At 46.3% G+C, this 21,870-nt stretch overlaps 1 gene segment (V, D, J or C); it reads right to left on the reverse strand.

The window, feature by feature from the left end:
• The window catches only part of LOC134390939 (T-cell receptor gamma chain C region C10.5-like), a 57,516-nt gene extending 40,836 nt beyond the window's left edge, over positions 1-16,680 (reverse strand). The window contains 2 exon segments of the C gene segment in view: positions 16,207-16,521; positions 16,635-16,680. Of these exon segments, the coding sequence occupies positions 16,207-16,521; positions 16,635-16,680 (361 nt within the window).
• Between the last annotated feature and the right edge of the window lie 5,190 nt (positions 16,681-21,870).

A 21,870-nucleotide genomic window follows, 5' to 3' on the forward strand; every position in this document is an offset into this window, starting at 1 on the left:
ACCAATAAGTGAGGACATGTGGTATTTCTCTTTCTGTGCCTAACTCGTTTCACTTAATATAATTCTCTCAAGGTCCATCCATGTTGTTACAAATTGCAGTATTTCATTCGTTTTTATAGCTGAGTAGTATTCCATTGTGTAGATGTACCACATTTTCTGTATCCACTCATCTGATGATGGACATTTGTGCTGGTTCCAAATCTTGGCTATTGCAAAGAGTGCTGCAATGAACATTGAGGAACAGGTATAACTTCAACTTGATAATTTCCATTCCTCTGGGTTTATTCCCAACAGTGGGATAGCTGGGTCCTATGGTAGATCTATCTGCAATTGTTTGAGGAACCTCCATACCATTTTCCATAGAGGCTGCAGCATTTTGCAGTCCCACCTACAATGTATGAGGGTTCCTTTTTCTCTGCAACCTCGCCAGCTTTTATCACTCAGTCTTTTGGATTTTAGCCATCCTAACTGAGGTGAGATGGTATCTCAGTATACTTTGGATTTGCATTTCCCGGATGCTGAGTGTTGTTGAGAATTTTTTCATATGTCTGTTGGCCATTTGTATATCTTCCTTAGAGAAATGCCTACTTAGCTCTTTTGCCCATTTTTTAATTGGGTTGCTTGTTTTTGTCTTGTAAAGTTGAGTTCCTTGCATATTCTAGATATTACTCCTTTATCAGATGTATATTTTGCAAATATTTTCTCCCACTCTGTTGGTTGTCTTTTAACTCTGTTAATTGTTTCTTTTGCTGTGCAGAAGCTTTTTAGTTCGATATAATCCCATTTGTTTATTTTTCATTTGGTTGCCCGTGCTTTTGGGGTCGTATTGATGAAGTCTGTGCCCAGTCCTACTTCCTGAAGTGTTTCTCCTATGTTTTCTTTAAGAAGTTTTATTGTTTCAGGGTGTATATTTAAAGGCTTAATCCATTTTGAGTTGACTTTAGTATACGGTGAGAGGTATGGGTCTAGTTTCATTCTCCTGCATATGGATATCCAGTTATCCCCGCACCATTTGCTGAAGAGGAAGTCCCTTCCCCAGTGAATTGGCTTGGTGTCTTTGTCAAAGATCAGATGGTAGTAAGTGTGTGGGTTGATTTCTGGATTCTCTATTCTATTCCATTGATCAGTATGTCTGTTTTTTGCCAGTACCATACTGTTTTGGTTATTATAGCTTTGTAGTATAGTTTAAGGTCAGGTAGTGTTATGCCTCCAGCTTTACTTATTTATTTATTTATTGCTCAGCATTGCTTTGGCTATGCGTGGTTTTTTATTATTCCATATAAATGTATGGGTATTTCTTTGCATTTCTGAGAAAAATGTCATTGGAATTTTAATGGGGATTGCATTGAATTTGTATATCACTTGGGTTGTATGGACATTTTTACTATGTTGATTCTTCCAATCCAAGAGCATGGGATATCTTTCCATCTTCTTGTATCCTGTCTATTTTCTCTCAGCAGTGGTTTGTAGTTTCAATTCTTAGGTTACTTTCACCCTCTTTTTCCCAGAAAGCCAATGTCCTTATCTTCATTTCCCAGTCTGTTACCACAGGGGGAGACCTTGCTGATTGTCAAAGTTGTCACCAGAAACCTTGATCTGTTACCCCTAGTTTAACCTGTAACAAAATTCTCCAACATCCCAGATGCAACCATCTGTACAGATTGTGTCCCTAGAAAATCCTATAGGATTAAACTTTCTCATCCACCTTCAACTCCTGTCCCCTGTCTCACCTACTCAAAATGGTGTTCTCATAGTTGTACCTAAAAATGTGGAATGGGTCATCACCTTTAAAATGTTCCCTGGGGCTCTCAAACATATGTAAAAAAGTTTTGGGGGCCAATTCTGAAAGGAGGGGCCATCAGCAATATTTAGTAATACAACTGACCCTTGGTTTAATTCCATTATTCGAGTATACAGAAAATGCACAGACAGAAGAATTGTTTGTGCTCTTATGGGGTACATTTAATTTTGTGGTTGGGACATCTCATTCTAGGCCTTCAGGTAGTTAGACCCCTGGACAACCAGAGGACAAGGTGGATCGGGATATTTGCTCTCTTATCAATGCAAAATAGACCTGAAACTGATCACTGGAATAATCACTGAACTAGCCCCCTCTCACTAAACCTGAGGTCAAATGTGAGTTACCTGGTGAATTATGGGATTCTGGATTTGCTTCCTGTGGCAGATCTTTTCTACCATGGTGTGTCATTTCCATGAACGAAGAAATGATAAGAAATGTATCTGCTACCCTGGGAATTATTGCAGACTCCACTGCAAAGAGTATTGCTGCTCAACAGTGCTCAACTTCTCTTCTGGGGCTGTCTTAGATCATAATGTCACTCGGTTACCTATCAGCTGAGCAAGGTTGTGTCTGTGCTATTGCTAGTACCACACACTGTACCTGGATGAACTCCTCTGGGGAAGCTGAGACTTAGTTGCATAAAACAAGAGAACAAGCGACATGGCTACAAGTCTCACCATTTCATGTGGACATTGATCTATTTAGTTTCTTCCCCTTACGTCTATGTTCATGGCTTAAAACCATAATACAAACTGGAATTGTTGTATTTCTGTTATCTTTACTCTGTATTTTCTTTTTTTAAATTCTATACTTGTTTCCTGTTAAACCTCTGCAGAAATGCAACTCCTGGCAAAGGAACACTGGCCCAGCACATTGAGATGGAACCGATGCTTGTGGAACAGACATCATCGAACTTAACTGTGAAATCCAGACAACCCAGGCCTCAGAGCTCTTCCTCCTGAGAGCTCCACCTTCTGGCCTCCTTGCTGCTCACATGTGGCTACAAGGATCTTGACACTGACATCCAGCTGTTTATCACCTCCCCCGAGGTGGGACCAGACCAACTCTAACTGGGACAGATTCATCCCAGCATCGAGGGACACTTAAAGCCTACCAACAAGCTAATGGATCGGTGGTGCTTTCATGGAAAGACATTTTCATTTATTTCCTTTTCTTTTTTATGGGGGTGGTGGGGGGCAGTGACTGGTGGGTATGGGGATCTGAACCCATGACCTTGGTGTCATAAGGCTGCACTCTAACCAAGTAAGCTAACCAACCTGACACAGAGAAAGACCTTGATCAAAAGGGGGAAATGTGAAAGTTGACGAAGGGAGTTTCTGTCAGACCCAGACAAAAGGGAGCCAGGAAAGACACAAAGGAGGGGCTCATGCTAGCTTGTCTGAGATGAGAACTGTTTCCTAGAACCTTCTAAAAACCCACCAGTAATCCCTTTCCCATCCTTACGCACGCCCTGCTTTGCGCACACTCATGTTTCTGGGACAAAGTCTGTCATCAGATATTCTTTACAACTGCAGTAATGCAGACAAGATGCTCCAAGAAGAACCTGCCCAGGAACAGCATCTCAAACAACGAACGTGGTGCTCTGAGGGACAGTGACAGCCTGTGTCCTCTCAGTCCACAGACAGGACTTTCACTCCTCAGGAATTAGTGTCAAGTAAAGATTTTGAAGCACCATGCCTGGGGTCAGCTGGGAACTACTGTGTGAGTGTGACCCATTGTGGCTTCCTGGAACACCTAGGCAGGGCTGCAGAGAAGGCAGGCCTGAGGCTGGGAGCCACCTGGCCAGCTGCTTGTGGTGGCCCCTGTTGGGAAGGATGTGGCAGGCACCTACTTAAGGAGGGGGTCTTGTGTGGGTTGTCTCAACAGTTCTAATACTGTGGGTCCCACCCAGCACAGTAGTAGATGGCCACATCTTTTTCTCCTGTGAAATTTATGGTAAGGACAGAGCTGAAAATTTGCCATTTCTTTTTGGCCACCACTTTGTTTTCAATCCCACCTAAGGCTCTTCGAGCTGGGGATTTTGTCGAGGTTACATGAATCAGATGCTCCAAAGCCTGATTCTTTTTCTGCCGGTACCAGTGAATGACTTCAGTTTCAAACTCTGCTGGATACCTTGCAATACATGTCAACACTCTTTTTCTCTTCTGTGGAAATGGATATCTGGGACTGCTCCACTCTTAATCCAAGTCCAACTGGAAGAAAAGAGGGGAATTTCCAATGAGCTTCTGAGAAGATAAGAAGGAAACGCTGAACAATTGCTCTGGCCACGCGTCTAGACTGATGGTCAGAGAGCGACTCACAGGCCCAGAAGGAGAAGGCAGCGAATGCTTCCAGCAGTGACATCCTGTCTGCCAGGCATGTCCCCAGGAGAAGTCAGGGAAGGGGGGCCTGCGGGCTGGACGCCTAGGGTCTAGGGTGGGTGACAGGAGGGCGTGGCCTGAATCAGGAGAGGGAAGGAAGCAGGCGTTGAGTGGTTCCTTGGGCCCTGAGTGCTGGTGACAGAGTCAGCTGTGTGCACTTGCTGCGCACTCGGCCTGTCTCATGGTTGGCTGGTGGTCTTCACAAGAATGGGAGGGGCCGGGGAGGTGCCTCAGTTTCTGTGGAAATGGGAAGCATTTCTACTTGCCTGGGAGTTACTTTCTGAGCCCTTTTTCTAAGCATCATATTCTTAAATAGGGAATGGAATTTGGAGCATGAAGCTGGCATCGTGCTATCTGCTTCCTTTTCCTATCACCTTGAGGACTGAGGGGACATTCAGGGAACTCAGGTGGGGCTGAGGCTGAGGCTGGGAGCAGAGACGAGGCTGCTCGTGTGGGAAGGATTCAAGTCCAGAAGTGAAGAGGGATTCGTGGACTAATCCTGGCTCCTCTAGTACTTTGAACCTAGCTGTACACGGCTTCAGCTCATTTAGTCTGTGGACTTTCTGGACAGACTGCAGTGGAGGTGACAGAATCTCTCAGCGCTTCTCTGTCATTCTTCTCACTTAAATGCCTGCAAGCAGCTGTTGTAACTAAGCAAATACTTATCGGATGCTCCAGAGCCTCATTTGTTTTTGTCAAGTGCATGGTGAAGGCAGCAGAAGCAAGTTGGGTACTGCACATGAATACAAGTTCCTTCTCTTCTTCCGTGGATGTAGATATTTTTGGTCCTGCCAGTTTCATTGTCCAACTAGGAAGAGAGAGACAGAATGAAACAGACTTTTCAATAAATACCCAAAATATCAAAAGCAAGCACGAGATAATTGCCTTAGGTTCTCACATAACTAAACAACGGGAAAAACAAACTCACTGGGCAGAGAAAGGGGCAGATGACTGCTTGTAACTGGGTATCTGGTCTACCAGGCTTTGCCTCCAAAGACAAGCCAGAGGTCTCAGGTCAGTGTCAGGTGTGACTGCTGGTCTCAGGGGAGGAGACAGGTGGGTCAAGCAGGAGCCACTGTTCCAGGCCATTTCTGAGGTTTCTGATTCGTCAGGATGACGTTAGTGAGGTTGTGGCAACAAGAAACCCACCAGTTCATTATCAGATAATTAGCTAGATAGATGCCAGGGAGATAGAGAAACAGAGACAGAGACAGAGAGAGACAGGGATAGACACAGAGACAGGGATACATAGAGACAGAGTCAGAGACTGAGATAGACAGAGACACAGAGATAGACAGAGATAGAGATAGAGACAGAGACGCAGAGGTGGAGGTGGAGGTAGGCATTTCTAGCGCAGATAGCAATATTGGAAATGTCCCCAAAGGAAGATGTTTCTTGGTTAACTGTCCCAGTTATTTTCCACAAGGGCATGGGGATAGACAGGAGATTTAACCCCAAGTACGGTACTGACAATTAGTGCTTGCCGAGTCCCTTCTCTGCTCCCGGCTTCATGCTGAGCACTTCGTGTTTATTACCCCAGCTGTCCTGACAGCAGTCCTGGCAGGGACACTACCATCTCTGCTACGCCAGTGGACAAAGCAGAAGAAAGTTGAGTTGACTCAGGCATTCCGACTCCAGAGTCCCTTGACTTTATGTCACAGGACCTCCTATGCACAAGACTTTTTTTAAACCATATATTTTAGGGCCATCAATTTCTCTCAAGGCTCTGGAATTTAAAATCTGGTTACCAGATTCAAACAATACTATTTTCATTAGTCATTTGATAATTCTTTTTATATAGCCTAATTCTGTCATTCCTTAGGGTTACGAAGGTTCATTGATTCCATTTATTTAAAACCCTGTGTCTTGTCTACATAACTCTAGGAATTTATTACCTTCTAATCCCCCGCCCCGCAGCACACAAGGGCCCTTTTTACTAATTATCCAAAGGCACAACCCTAGGCAGAATAATTAGACACAGGCACCCTTTCTCTGGCTGACACAACCCACCTAATGAGTATATGGGGAGTGGTTGTGGGATGGGATGTTGGTCACCACTGGTGCCCTTTACCTTGGGACTTTTGAGGAGGGCACAGGGGTGGAACTGCCACCAGAGGGGAGGACAAATGTCATTACTGTGTATGACCAATATATCTCATCTCACCCTCATTCTGATATTGGGGGAGGCATTACGCTCACTGCTCTGCAACAGTTCACTTTGGGTTAGCTCGGTCTCTTTTTGGTGCATTCTTGGTCCTTTCTGCATTTATCTCTCTCTTCTTCCTTGTCATCCCCAGGATGGCATCAGCACACAGGGGAAGTGTGTGTGGGTCCTTACACTTGTCTTCCTTCTCCCCTCTGTGTCCTCAGCACCTTCCCCCATGCCCTGCTGGTCTCTGGGACATGACCTCTTCCTCTGAGTTGATGGTGCCACGGCTAGACCTGGACTCACCACTGGTGACTGCACACCATGCCTCAGGATGCAAAGTGCTCACCCTGCAGCTTCTCATGCAAGTCCCAGGCACCATGTCACCCAGCCCCTGGCACCTCTGTAACCTCTTAGAGACCCTGAGAGGCACTTGGATGTCTTGTGTGCAAAGCAGTGCCGGCTTGGGCTCATCTTTGCAAATGCCTTTCACTGTTGAGTCTTCCACAGCCGTACCGGAGAAGCCAGACAGCAGCCAGATGCTGTTTCTCCCTCCATCTAGCTCAGGTTTCTGTCCCCTGGGGGCGAAATCCCTCAAGGTGAGGGAACCAGGAGTCCCTTTGCTTTAACCTCTGCCCCTCTGACTGGCCCCCACCATCTCACACACTTCCCGCCAGAAGTGCCCCTTCTCTCTGGACGGTGCTGACTTCACAGACACTGTACCCCAAGTCTCCTGCATCTAGCACCTCCAGTGAAAGTCCGTGTTCTTGGTTTGCCAGGCTTGCCTTTTGATCTATGAATGGGATATTAAGAGATTGAGAAAAGCCTTTTCTCTTGAAACATAATCTGATTTTCAAGCTCATTATCTCAATTAACTCAAAAAACTAGTTTGTTCTGGGCATGTCTACCATCTCTTCCTGTGGCTAGTAAATCTCACGGTGTAGCCTTAACAGAAGAAAGGCCACAGGTGACATAATTAATGTGTGAGAATAAAAATATGCTGCTCCGTATTTCCAAAACATTATCCTCATTTCATATTTTGACCATTTACTTAAGTCCAGACTACAGGGTTTGGAGCCCACTCCATGTTTCACCGCATGATATTTCCTGCTAAAGCAAGTTCACAAGAACCAAGAAGATATGCAGTTTTCTTAGCCTTCTTCCCTCCAGAGTGGAGAAAGGTCATTGGGCAGAATGTCCCAAAAGGGGACACTTCCAGGTCTGTGCCCAAGGCACCCTCTAAGCATCGCTTCTCGAGTGGCTGCTCATTCTGTCCTGACCAAGCTGTTCTGAGCTAGGTAGCAGGTCAGGGTTACCCCATATTTGCCCACAAATGCCCCAGCATATTCTCATAAAGTTAATAAGCATGAAGGGTATTCAAAGTGGCCTGACAAGGTAATTGAAACAGCATGGAGACTATTTGGGGCAGATCACTGACCCTCTCTAAGCATCGTTCTTTCTTCCATGCATAGGTTTATTTGCAAGGTCTTTTACAATGACCCCCTGAAACTGTAAAGCTATAGAACCTCCAGCATTTTATCTGGCTGCCAGTGGGAGCTGAATGGGTACGAATTCCATCTTGATCCTTCCTGGCACCCTCTCCCTGAACACCTCAACTTTACTGGAAATCTCTGGGAAAGAAAGAATGAAGCTTACCTTCTCTCTAAAATAATCAGGCAATTTCAACATACATAGTCTCTAAATGGGAACCGATGGTATAGGAAATGATGCCAAACCAGACATTTGGGGGCACAGTTACTGCCATCTGTCATGGTGCAATGACAGCCATCAGACTCCCTTTCCGGTTTCCTCTGGTGGGAGGCATCACCCCGAGGAGTGCAGGAAGCTCTGCAGGCTGAGACCAGGCCCGGCCAGGCTGAGGGTCAGGCGAGCGCTCCATGTGGGGAGGATGTGGTCACAGTGAGATAAGGGCGCGTGTGCTCAGGGGCAGTTATATTAGGTCACTGTGTTTTCTTCCTCCATGGATTTTATATTGAGGACCAAAAAGAGCAGACAGATTTCATATATACCTCTTGGTTGCAGCTCTTTGCCTCTAACTGACCTTAAAAAGGGGGGTTTCTTTTGTTTTGTTTTGTTTTTGAGTAAAAATATCAGATCCTCCAAAGCCCAGTTTGGCGTTTATCAGTAAGTGTGTATGTATGAAAAGGTCTCACTAGCCATCCTATGGTGAAAATAATATGCTTCCTGTCTGCTGGGAAAATAAGTATTTTCTCTCGCTTCAGTCGTATTCACTCCATTTCAACTAGAAATGAAAGAAAGCATTTTCAACAAAACCAGGATTATCAAGAAATAAAACATTTATTTTTTAAAAAATCCCTCAAACAATCTGAGAAACAGGGGACCAGGCTCACATTCCCAGAGTGAAGAGCAGGTGAGAATTTGCAGCTGTGACATCCATCGCCCAGGCTCTGTGCCCAAGAAGGCTGATGGCAGGGAACCTGGAACGGAGGTGCCAGGGCAGGCTCAGAGGGGTGCCTCCAAGAGTTTAGCAGGGTAAAGTGTGTCTCAAGGCCCGGCGTCCAAGTGAGCCATTTCTGAGGTTGCTAATCCATCAGGAACACATGGGGGCTTTATTCATATACACATGATGCCAAAATAATCAGTCCATTTGCCAAAATAAAAGTTATTTACACCTTCTTACCTTGCGGTTCTTAGAAACTTTTAGGAACATTCTTAATTATTATTTCATCAACATTAGTTAATGGATTTCAGGGGAGAGTTTGTCACGTTACCAAGTCTGCTATGACCTGAAGTCAGCTTTTGACTTAAAATGAGAGTTCCCACTCTCTCTCTGCCCACCCAACCCTCATGACCCTGGGCAAACACTTCTGTGACTCTTCACACAGGGCTCTGGACCCGTGGTAGCTCCAGGACCTGGGGGCTTCCTTTTGGTGTGGTGATGGGAGATCTCGCCTCCTGACCTCCTCACTGGGAGTGGAGGGGACCTGCCAGGGCACTCCCAACAGTGCTTTTTAGAGAAAGTCTTTGCAGAATTAGTGTCTCCAGGGATTCTCTAGGCTCCTCTTGTATCCAGGCTAAACATAGTTCATGAGCCAAAGGTTGGAGTTATCAATGTCCGCCTCTTAGCAAGTCTTTGGGAAATGTCACTAGCACAGAGTTTCGCAACCTCTGCATTATTGGCATTATTGCATTTTGAGCTGAGTATTTCTCCATTATGGGGGTCGGGGTCTGTTGGTGCATTGTGGGATGACGAACAGCATCACTGGCCTCTACTCACGAGATGCCAGTAGCACACTCACTCTGTTGTGACAACCAAAAATATCTCCCCGGAGAGGAGGTTGCCCCCAGCTGAGAATCACTGGTTCAGCCACTTTCTTTAGGATGCAGATACAACTTTTTCCTATTGTCCTGAGCTTTGGGTCTCAACCAAGATGGAGACAAGATGAAACATCCAGTAGACATCCAGCATGTGACCCTCCTACTCACCCGTGAGCAATATCATTTAACCCTCTTTGCCACCACCTCTTTCCTTGAGAAATTGGAGCAGATAGAACAACCAATGACCCTGTCGCTCACTTAGCACGTAGCTCTGCAGCCTCCCCTGCCCAGTTGTGACCTGTTACTTTCATATGTCCTGTGCCCAATGTCATTTTTGCTACCTCAGGCACGTGGTTTAGTGATTGTTAGATTCCTTTACTGCTCAAGCAGGATGCCTTCCCTGCAGTGAGTGCTCTGCAAATACTGGTTATCGTTAGGAGATAATTCCTACTAAGAGGTCTTACTGGAACTAATGAAAGAGGCTAAAATGAAACTGCAGTTTCATACTTTGAAATGGTATTTACCATTTCCAAAACACTTTTACATACATTGGCTCATTTGAGCCAATCAATGATATTTGGATGCAGGAAGGGAGCCTCAGAGGGCTGAGGGTGGATGTAGGGCTTCTCAGCTAGTACACGGTAGAGCTGGGAATCAAACCTACTTCTTTAGTCCCAAGGCCACCTAGTGTCTTATAGCAGAGGGCATGAAATCACTTAGTCCTGCTTTTAATTCCAATTCTGCCTGTCATTCGCTCTACTTGCTGCCGTCTGACACTCAGTGCCCTCAATTATGAAAACAAAATAAAAACATGTATCTCGCATCGTCGGTTTAAGGAAGGTGCATAACACAGCACCTGGCATAGCGGGGGAGCTCGGTGGACCCACAGCCTTCACCTCCGTCCTCTCGACCCTGCCTCCTGTTGAAGTAGAGAGTACTTCCTGAGTACAGAGCTACTGTGGGGAGACCGAATTTCGGACTTGGGGTATGCTCCTTGTATGATCTTAGTTCTTTCACTTAATGACCTCCATGGCACCTCCAGACAGAAGAACTCCCCAGTCTAGACACAGTAGGGTCCTCAGCGTTGCCCTCCTGGAAAGCACTGTGGGGTGGCCACAGCCATCCTCTTCCCCAGAGAGACCCCCCACACCCCACCCGGCAGCAAACATGGGCAAGGAGGGAACTGGCTGCAAATGTCCTATTACTCCTGTACTCCAGAGGTGGCGAAAATTAACTGAAGAGTCTGATTCAAAAAATAGTAAAGATCTGTAAACAACGGTATATTTGAAAATTTGGGTGCTGTTTTCCCAGGATGTGTCCTTTCGGCACTAGAAAACTTGATAACGAAGCTCTTTAAGTAACCCTTCCCCTGCATCAGCCAGGCCGTCTGCAGCAGAAGTGGACTTTCTCCTTTTCTTACCTTGCAAAACTTCTACTTAAATCTTCTGGCTCCATGAAGCCTTCTCGATGACCCATTAATTTCTGCCTTTGCAGAGAACTTGCATATGTTAGGAAATCAAGGAGTCACTAGTTTAGTTCTTAGTGACCAACATGGTGCTGTTTCTACCATTAGTCAATCAAATACTCAGGCCCTTGGATTGCTTGATTATATTTCATCCAATAAATTGAAATTCTGTCTGTTTCAGCCCTTTTGATTAAAGGACCAAATTTCCTACTTGGGAACATTTGTGGGAACACATTCTGCATCCTCATGAATGTGCAGAGAAGTCGGACCTACTCTTCTCTCCTTTGTCCTTTAATTCAATTTTTGCTGGGTCAGTGTGGGGTGCTAAGAAAAGGGTCATTTTTAATGACAGTCATACTTGGCTTTAAATCCCTTCTCTGCTGCTAGTGATGCCTGCATGATCTTAGATGCTACAGAGTCTCTCTGAATCCCAGGTTTCTCATCTGAGAAAATACCTAAATCAGAAAAGCTACATGAAGTTCAGGGTCTTACACATGCATGGCCCTGAGCCCATGCCAGGTCCCCCCAGCAGCCGTACAGGAAGCAGAGCATGACAAGGCCACTCAGGCAGGACTGTAGCTCTCTTTGCCACCACCATTGCATGATATTGCTGGGCTCCCCAGCAGATGGACGCCGGGGGAGGTGCAGCGCCAAAGGGACAGTCAAGGGGCATAACTTTGTGCTCTCTCTAGATGCCTTTCTGTTGCTCAGTAAACCACAGATTTGGTTACGCCTTTTTTCCTTGTTCAAAAAAATTATTAGAACCCACAAGTCAGAAAAAAGTTGATTGCATAATAGGATTCTTTGCAAAAATTTATCTGTAGATTGTCTCTAAGTAAACACTGCTGGTATCAGTTTAAATAACTTCATGTGGGCCTGGGGAATGGAGCCCAGCGTTGCAGGTAAAAGCACTAATCATGAAGTGAATTCTCTCTCTGTTTCACCCCAACGTGTCTCCATTGAAAAGTTTTTCCATGTTTTGCTCATCACTCTGGGATCACGGAAATAGATTTTGTAATCAGAAAGACCTGAATTCAAATCCCAGCCTTGCTGCTTACTAACAAGTCACTTAATTTATCAAAGTCTCCAATTTGAACGTATAAAATATCTATAAGATTGAGATCTAGTAATAATAACTATCTCCAGTATTGTTATTAGGATTAAATGACATGAAGTATATAGAGAGCTTAACAGAGTGCCCAGCACATAATGAGCACTCAACAGATGATGGCTTGCTGTTACCACACTCATCGGAATGCTTTCTACATTATTTTTATATAGAACTGGTATTCCTGAGAGAATACCCTGTATAACCAACTCTGTACATAAAAACTAATTAATTTCTTTCCTTTTCTTTGGCTATGCAAAGAAAATAAGGAGGGTCAAAGAAATCTGGTGACAATGGACTGCAAAATCTAGTTCTGCCACTCTCAGAATATATCAATGGATTTGAGGTAATTACTTTTTAACTTTCAATTTATAAGTTAAAAAAGATAAAGACAACAGGTTGACGGTAGAATACTCATGATCAGCATGTGATTGAAATAGCTAAATGTTGACTCAAAAGTGTTAAGAAAGTGCATTAAGGTTCTAAAGAAGAGACAGCTTACAACAAGTGTGTTGGGGATAAGTTTTGGTTGACAGAACTGTGCAGGCGTCTCTCTATTCTCAATCCTTTAACAGGAGTTGCAATTGTTTCACTACTTTACACTTATTGTTTTAAAGAACATTAACACGATACTGGATAAATCAAAATGTTGGTTCACAAAGCACTGTAGTCATTTATCCAAGGGTAGATCTCTTTTATGTTATTTATTTTATAATCTACTAATGTATTGGTGATTTATTTGAATCAGCAAATACCTGAGAATCCTTCACTTACCCAAAAACAAAAAAGCATTACAAGCAATCTACAAGCTCCTTTCTATTAAACCATCAACTAGAAAAGTGTAGAACTTAGTGATCATCTCTCAAGACTTGTCCAGTTTCCTGTTTTGTTACTGAAGAAACAGCCACATATCCTGTTCCTTTGGAGATGGGATCTTGGTGGTTTTGTAGGAAGTGAAATGAAACAAATGAGATAAAATCATCTTGTTCCCCAGCTAGTTTTACTTATTTGGGGGCAAACACAACCTACTTACTTGACTGTCTGCTCCATTTCCTCCTTTGCTTGTCCAGATCCACACTCCACCTCTCTGTGCCTTGGGAGTCTGGCCCCCAAGGGTGGCATGAATGGTCCTCCTTTGAGCAGCCAACAGAAGCATCAGCAGGAGGCTGTGAAGAGGAAGGAAAGTGAGTCAGGGTCACCCCCCTGCCAGGTGGCCTTGAGTCTGCTCCATCCTTCCCCAGTGGTCAATACACAGCACCACCTGCCCCATCGCCAGAAGACTCACATCCAGGACCCAAGAGGTGGAAGTGGGCGTGTCCGTCCTCTTCTATACCAATCAACCCACTGCAGGAATTTACTTCTTTTTTTCCCCAGATCCCTGGAGCCACAGGCTTGGAAATCCTAGTACCCAAGAAAGACACACAAGCCTAATAAGCTAAGTTGAGCAACCAAAGCATTAACACTTTTTAAATTTAGCATACTGAATCCATAGGAATCAGGAGAAAAACAGGATTTTGTTTTTCAAAGGAAGCAAAAGTTGTTCGAGAAGAAGAAAGAAAAAGTGCTCAAACAGAGCCAATTATAAGGCCTTTCTAACCAACAGATTTCAATGTTATCCTTAAGTGCTTAGTAATGTGGAAATATTCATGATATTATGAAGCACGTGAATTCTTTTTAAAAGTAAATTTTAAAATAAAATTCAAAAGTATCAAGTGTTTTCTACTAGACAACTTAAAAAGTGCAGAAATGACATAGAAAAATATATTCATGATCCCAGTGCCTGGAGAGGACCGCTCCGCAGAAGCCTGTGCCCTCTCCTCTACCCAAGGCTGCCTCTTCCAATCCCATTCATGGCACTGAAAGCAAAGAGCGCCCAAGACAAAACAGGCGACCTGGATTTTGAGGTGGGTCTAGCAATTTCTACATTCATGATTTTTGTAAGATGACTCCTAAGTCACAGACATCACTTTTCCCACAGTACTAGTACGTGTGGGGAGTTGAGTAATAGATGACAGGTTGCATGAAAATATTGATATTGAAGATTTTACTAGAACTTGTTCAGCCTTAATTAGATCACATAACATTGGTTCTCTTATTCAGAGTCACTGTGTTTCACACACCTCAGATGTGAAAGAAAATAAGATGAGTCGAAATCATCAGGATATTTAGGGCATCCATCTACAAAAAATCCCCTGCCCATAGGTGATAGGAGCACCTCAGTAATAGTCAGAAAGTCAATCTCAGTTCAACAGACATTAAATGAGCCCCTACTGTATTCACTACTGTATATTGTAATAATAGACTTTCAGTGTTTCTGTGAATCAGAAATTGAAACTACTTAATTGGAAAATCAGGACAAGGCTTGTTTGCCTTTGGTGTGGCTGAAATGCCCCCGGCGAAGCCCACCTTAGCCAGGAGCAGAAGAGCAGGAGGAGAAAACACTCCACATAGGGACTTGTCTTCCCCAGTAATAGGTGTCTGCTCCATGCAAAAGGCCCCTGTCCTCCCCAGCTGTGCGGGAGTCGAAGGTCCCGCAGACCCATGATTGGAAACAGATTTAAATTACTGTGGGTGACTTCTTGTGAGAGTTTCTGTATATTTGGCTTATCTCTCTATAAACTGTAACAGTCAGCCACACTGGGACAGATGTGGTGCTAAGCCCCGGATATAGAAAGTGGTGTGTGGTGGGGGGAGGGTGTACTAGTTGTTATTTTGCTTGTTTTGTGCAGTTCTGTTTTTTTGTCAGCTAACACTTTCTGGGCTCTCACAATACGCCAAGCACTGGGCCAAACCCTGGCCGTGCATCCTCTAGGAGCTCTCACAGTGACCCGTGAGGTGACAGCTGGACCTGTGCTTTCCAGGTGAGGAGGTGGGGCTGCAGAAGCTAATGGCTTTGCCACACGGCTCATAAGTGGGACAGCCCAAGTCAGACCTGGGTCTCTCTGATATGAGAGGCCTGGCTCTTAGCCACTTCCTGTGCCATATGCAGAACTAGATAATTACTGAGCAACTGAAGAATCAGAAAGCATCGGAGCTATTTGAGAAGACAAGGCTAAGAATCATTTGTCCCTCAGCTGTTTCACAGTGCAAATCTACCTCTATTTGTTTTATATATGCAAGATCATACTTCAAAGAAGGTTCCAAGGCAAAAGAAATGAAAACAACAATAATAATAAATTGTAAACCTGAGATGAGAGAGATGGAACAGAAATCATGAGAAATTTATGGCCGAGAGGCATATTTAAGTGGAGGATTGTCATTCTAGGGATGAACAGCCACCCAGAAGCAGAAGTGCTCAGCAGAGGCCGCCGTAGCCGTGACAGAGCAGAGGAGCTGGGCCACCTCTGTGTGCACGCCGCTGCCAGCTCAGAGAGGTCTGCCCCAGACTGACCGTCAGTGGAATTTTCAGACAGAAAATAAGCTACTCCTCACACCCCAATCCAAAGTAGACTCGGACTTGGACTCAATTAGCAGAAATGTTTATAAGTTTTATGCAAAATCAAGTATCACCACTCCAAGGTACACACATGATTATCTGTCATTGTGGTCGGCCCTGCCTGAGCCTACATCATGCCATACTTGTTACATCTTAGCCTCTAGGAAAATGCATATAATTTCATCTAATATCCATTTTTTTAAAATCAAGGGAGATAGATGGATCAGAGAAAACTGATGTGATGTAAACTGACCAACACAAAAAAAGTCACAAAAATGTGTATATATCTTGGCAGAAAATAAAATAGAGTGAGTAGGAGAGGTTGGCCTATGTGACTAAATATGAGTGGCTTAGAAAAGCTGCTGGTGAGAAAGCAGATCCCTGAAAAGATGAAGCTGAGCACGTGTGCATGCGTGTCCAAAGCCTCCTCTTCCAACACGAGCTTTTATCTAGAAAACGGTGTAAAAGCAGAGTGTGGTGACTGTGGTTTCCCAGCTCATAACAACGAGTGCAGAACCAAGGCACATTTATTGGACGAGATGCCGCTCACTGTCTGCTACTGTGCACATCCCAGAAGGCACAGTAGTAGGTGGCCGAGTCTTGTTCCTCTACGTTGTGAATGGTGAGGGTCGATGTAGAAGTTTCGGATATCTTGTCTACCTCAAATTTGCCCGGCACAATGCCTGATTCTATTTTGACAGCATTGTCAGATGACACGTACGCCAAGCGCTGCATGGCTTGATCAGGCCTTTCTTGATACCAGTGAATCGATGTTGCCGAAATTGTTACTCCAGACACCATGCATTCCAGGCGGGCTGTTTTTGACCGTGTTTTCGTACTGGAAGCCTGAGGTTGCTCCAGGTGACCTGCACCAGACACACACACTGGGGAAAGAAAAGGGGTGGGGAACAGTAAATAAACCAAAACCTTGAAATTTCTAAGAGAAGTATATAATGAGAGAATATCAATCCAAAGCGATTGGGGGAGAACAACTTACAAGCCCCAAGGGCTGCCAGAGTCGCTGCTCGGAACAGCAGCAGCATGTCAGCGTGAAGTGTGGCGTCCCGCAGAGCAGCTGCAGTCACAGCTGAGAAGAGCTTCAGGCCAGGCTCCCCACGGGTGGGGCTGAACCAGGCCTCCCCACACGGCTGCCTTGCCCCACTGGGAGGGGTGACCTCACCACCTGTTAGCACATGCACTCCACATGAAGACAGCCGTACAAGGTCAGTACCTAAGACCTGACCACAAATACAGATGGCCACCTCAGAACTCTGACACGACTCATTTACCCAAACAATATTCATCGAGCTCCCTCTACGTACGAGGCACTATGCAGGTTCTTCAGGAATAAAGGTGCAATGATGGGGCACGTGACCATAGGGAGTTGTCTAACAGGAACACGGCAGGACTTGAAGCCGTGGTCTTGGTCCCTCTTTTTGCCCACTGCAGAGCACATACTCACGGAGTAAATACTCAATAACCCCCGCGAGATGTCAGGCCACAATTGCTGGTGGTTGAGGCTGTGTTACGCATCACTGAGCCCACAGAGAGCTTGTCGCCAAGCAGCCCATCATCCCTCAGCTGCCCACACACCCTACATCACAGGGCATGCGGGCCACCGTCACGGGGCTGAGACTCCAGCTTGTTGGCTTCTGTTTAGGGTTCACGTCTATGTCTACTCCCTCAGCTACCCAGGCAACATACCTCTACCAAACCCCAGCTTCTCCTCTAGGAAACAGTGTTTCCTCTTTACGGATTACTGAATTTTCTTTTGTCTGTTTTTCTTTCTCTAACCCAAGACATTTAACCTGCCCTAGGTTATTATCACAGCCTGCCCTTCCCCACTCTACCCATTAAAAGTTGCTGATTTCCAGATTTCTCTTCTCACTTTACCTGCACTGAGTGGTCTGTTCTCCATTCTTGGCTTTAATAGTCCTTGGGGGTGGGGGAAGGGATGATGGGGACGTCACATGTCCTCCTGCACCCCCTACCCCCTACACCCATCTCCTGATGCTCATAACCTGCTGACACCTGATGTCTTCAAGCACATCTAACGCAGGACCACAAGCAGAATCGTGCACAGCCAGAGGGAACTCATTTCCTCCTTCAACCCAGCTCTTCTTCCTGTCCCAGTGAATGACACTGCCCAGGCCTGGCACCTGAGCACTGCCTCTGTTCTCCCTCTAACTCATCCCACTCCATTTTCTGCAGATTCCCTGTCCATAGTCCTTGCTCACCCGCCCCCATAGCAGTCGTCCCCAGGCCTCCAGTCCCACCTGGTGACGAGGGCACTGATCTAATGCAGTCGCTGCTCTGCTCTGAGCTCTTCACCTGCTCTGCCCTGCATCTGAGAATAAAGCCCAGAGCTCCTCGGACATGAGGCTCTCTGTGATGTGGTCACTGCCCCCTCCATCTTCAGCCAGACCCTCCTTAGAATCCCATGACCCACTTCTAGACTGACCCGCAGCATTTTCTGTCTGGAACGTGGCGTATCCACTTTTCCCTGCTGACTCCCTTGGGGCTCAGCTCAGGCACCATCTGCTCCAGGCAGCTTCACTCGCCTGGGAGGTCAGGACAGGGGAGGTCCCCACTGCTCGCCGCTAGCACCACCTAATGCCTCCCCTCCCCTCACCCTGCCCCAGCCTCCTGCTACCTCCTGAAACCGTCCAGGGGTGAGACCAGGTCTTGTGGTGTTTGTTAAACAGATGAAAGAGTGAAGGAACGAGAAGATGAATAGTCGCTGAAGTATTTCTCTTTGCTCTGATGTCAAAGAAACATCACCACTTAAAATATAATTTTTAAAAAGAGCTACAAAGTAATGAACATTTACTAAATGCCTTCAATGTGCCAAGCACTTTGCAGCCACTATCATATTTAACTCCATTAATTTAGTATAATCCCTATGGGGCCTTCCTCAAAGCAGGTAAGTAAATGGCTCAAGGCCTGTTGGTGACAGATTTGAGATTAGTTCCATCTGGCTGCAAAGCCTGTGCTCTTTGAAAAGCTCTCTCTGCTTCCAATTTCTCATGTATCCAATGAGAATAAAATCAGGACCTTCCTATTGGGAGTTTCTGAAGGATAAATAGTTAGGCCAGGTAGAGTGTTTGGGGCAGGGACCAACACACAGCAAGCCTTCAGAAGCATCTCCACCAGGCACCTGCCCGTGCACCGGCAGACATGCACCAGCCACGCTCTTGCCATGTGGAACCCTCATTTAGAGACAGGCTAGCTGGGAGTCTCCCCAAAGTGAGTGGCTATGAAAGTGAAAGTACTTGGATTATTTGTTAGAAATAAAAGTTTCAGAGCCAAGTGATGACTACCCTGAAGGTGCGATGACTCTAGAAAGACGTACTCTTGGTCTATAAATATTTCCCTGAGGGATTTTATGCAGGAAAGAGCTTGTCTGTCACCCCAGAGGCTGAAACTGAAATCATGTGGTACAATTCATAGAGAGAGACATTTTGGGCACTGTCGTCCCCTCTGTTCTGGAGATGAGAAAACTGATGGCTTGAGGAGCTAAGAATTCACTGCAGGTCACAGAGCTCAGGAAGAGCACAGTAGGACTCAGTGGGAGGTGAGGAAGGAGGTTTAGGTGGCGTGAAGGTTCACAAGGGCACAGGCCCCTCCTGCGGAAGGTGAAAGGGGCTGATCCTTAGGGAGGTGAGTGAGAAACTTCCTCCTCCTGTGGCCCCGTAATCACTAGTTTACCGAATTCACTCCTCTCTGGGGTCACTTGGTTTATCAGCACAGTGGGGAAGACAAAATGAAGGAACATCCCAAAATCAGAAGGAAAGTCAGTCTGAGTCCCTCCACCCCGCCCCTTCTCACACATGCTGGGAGGTCTTGGCCTTGACTTAGGCCTGCAGTAGAGCTGGGATGTTGGGCTCTTTCAGAAGCAGGGCCTGCCAATCATAAATCTCTAGTCACCAGAACAGAAGTTGAGGGAACACACTGTCAGTTAGGGACCCCGAGGGACTGATTTCCTTTAGAATCATTTGGATTTCCATTCATTAATTATCTTTATTGATGTTAACAAGTCATATATAAACTTTGAGTCTTCACTTGAAAAGGGACTTCAAAAGTTTTGTTTTGTTTTGTTTTTTCCTTTCATGCAGAAAGCAGCAGATGGATTTCTTCTTTGGTGCTGGAAAATCAACAATAGAGGTTTTCTTTTTTTTTTCCTTTCATTTCTTTTTCTATTAAACAATTAATTATTTTATAGGAAGGTAACAGACACAGTGATATCTTATTTGTATGACTTTGCTTTAATACAGAAATCGCAGTTACATAATTTAGCAGCCATTTGGTCAGATGGGGAAATGAAGTTCAGGGAAGGTGGGATCCCCCCAAATCCCACACCGGGGGAGTGTGCAGAAGGAAGTAGAAGGCAAAGGGCCCAATGTCTCCTCCAGGTGTACTCTATCACCTGCATGATGGATGTCTACTAACACCAGCTCCTGTGCCAGCCCTGCCAATGCATGAGGGCACTGAGGAGGCGCACTGTGGTTTTCCTGGCTTCTAAGTGTTAATTCTACTGCAAAATGACAACCGCCCTGGGGCAAGAACTTGGAAGCTGAAAACGGAGTGGCTGCCAGTCTCAGCTTTTCAACCATTTTGTGGTAAATCTCCAGAGAGTCCTTCACACTAGAATTTTTTGTGCAAAATATTTTATCTGTGCATGCTCCAGGGGAGATGGTCAGATCCTTTCATGATCAGTCTCTAACTGCTCTGTTCAATAGAAACAAATGTGAGCCGCAAATTTAAAATTTGCTAGTTGCTGCACAAAAAATGTAAAGTGAAACAGGTAAAAGTAGTTTTTAATACTGTTGTATTATTTAGTCCAAGATATCCAAAATATAATCATTTCAACGTTCAATCAATATAAAAGTTATTGAGTTATTTTACTTTTCTGTACTGTCTCCTAAATATGGTTTGTATTTCAGACACCCAGCCCATGGCAGGTTAGACCACTGACTACCAACCTTTCAATGCTCAGCAGCCACATGTGGCTCGTGGCACCTGGACTGAGCAGCACAGACCATCTCCAAGTGCTTCCGAGATGCTGACGTGGAGAATCTTTCAACACGTCCCTTCCCAGGAGGTGGCTCGCTGGGTGGGCTCGGGCTGGGAGGCGGCCCCTCTTCAGCCTCGTCCCTCATCTCGGTGGGGGCGGGGACGGTGATCTGGGAGCGCTGGGACGCAGAGGGACATGGCACAGGGCTTTTCTGCTTTCACCCCAGGGAAACCCGAGGGACCGGGAGTCAGAGCAGATGTCCCAGGCCGGGACGGACCGGAGAGCGAGGTCCTGGTGCAGGCGCCGGGGCAGCTGTGCGGGTCTCAGGGGCGCAGCAGTGACCCCTGCGTCGCACGCCCCCAGCACCGGCACCAGCAGGGCACAGCTGCTGCCATCCGTGACCTTCGTGGCTGTGATTTTATCCGCTTTCAGCACCGAGTCCCGCCGCACATCTGACTTGAACATGAGCAGCAGGAGGAGACTCGGGGGCCTGGGCCTCCTGCTGCCGGTCCCGTGGGTGGAGCTGACCCAGGGGTGCACCGTGCACCGCAGGACCCGCAGGACCACCAGCTTCCCCGGCGCCCCACGACTGTGGGCCGGCTGCTCCAGCCTCACGAGCGACTGGTCCCCTGCGAGTGAGACTGTGGTGACTCAGCGGGGACCCCAAGCCCTTGGGACCCGGGGAGGCGGTGGGAGACTTACCTGGAAACAGGGGGGCGCAGAGGAGGGCAAAGCGGCCCGGCCTGGCTCTGCATCCTGAGCAGGGGACAGGATCCGGGCTGAGCCACACCTTCGTGCGTGGGAGAAGCCGGGGCAGGGCCCAAGCAGGTGCCTCCCTGCTGGTGCAAGGAGGTAACTGGGGAGAGGAGTGGGGGAGGGAGGAAGGGCCCCAGCGGGAGGAGAGACAGAAATCTGACCACCAGGTGAAGGGGGTGACAGGTGGCTAAGTCCTGGGACGGGCTTAAAGAAGGTGAGGAGTGACCGCCATCACAGCCATCACTGGACAGACACCTGCTGCACTCTAGCCCTGCACGAATTGGTTCATGGCCATTGCTTTATTAAATCCTGAAAATCACCCCGTGGAATCAATATTATTATCCTCAGGACAGAAAGGAGAGACTGAGCCTGTTATTTAAGTAACTTTTCAAAGGCTGCTCACCCAAGGAGAGTTAGGGCTGGGACCTGAAGCCAGGTCTGGCTAGGGACACATCTCGCGCTT

The sequence above is a fragment of the Cynocephalus volans genome, chromosome 11, assembly GCF_027409185.1.
Source record: "Cynocephalus volans isolate mCynVol1 chromosome 11, mCynVol1.pri, whole genome shotgun sequence".
Lineage (NCBI taxonomy): Eukaryota > Metazoa > Chordata > Mammalia > Dermoptera > Cynocephalidae > Cynocephalus > Cynocephalus volans.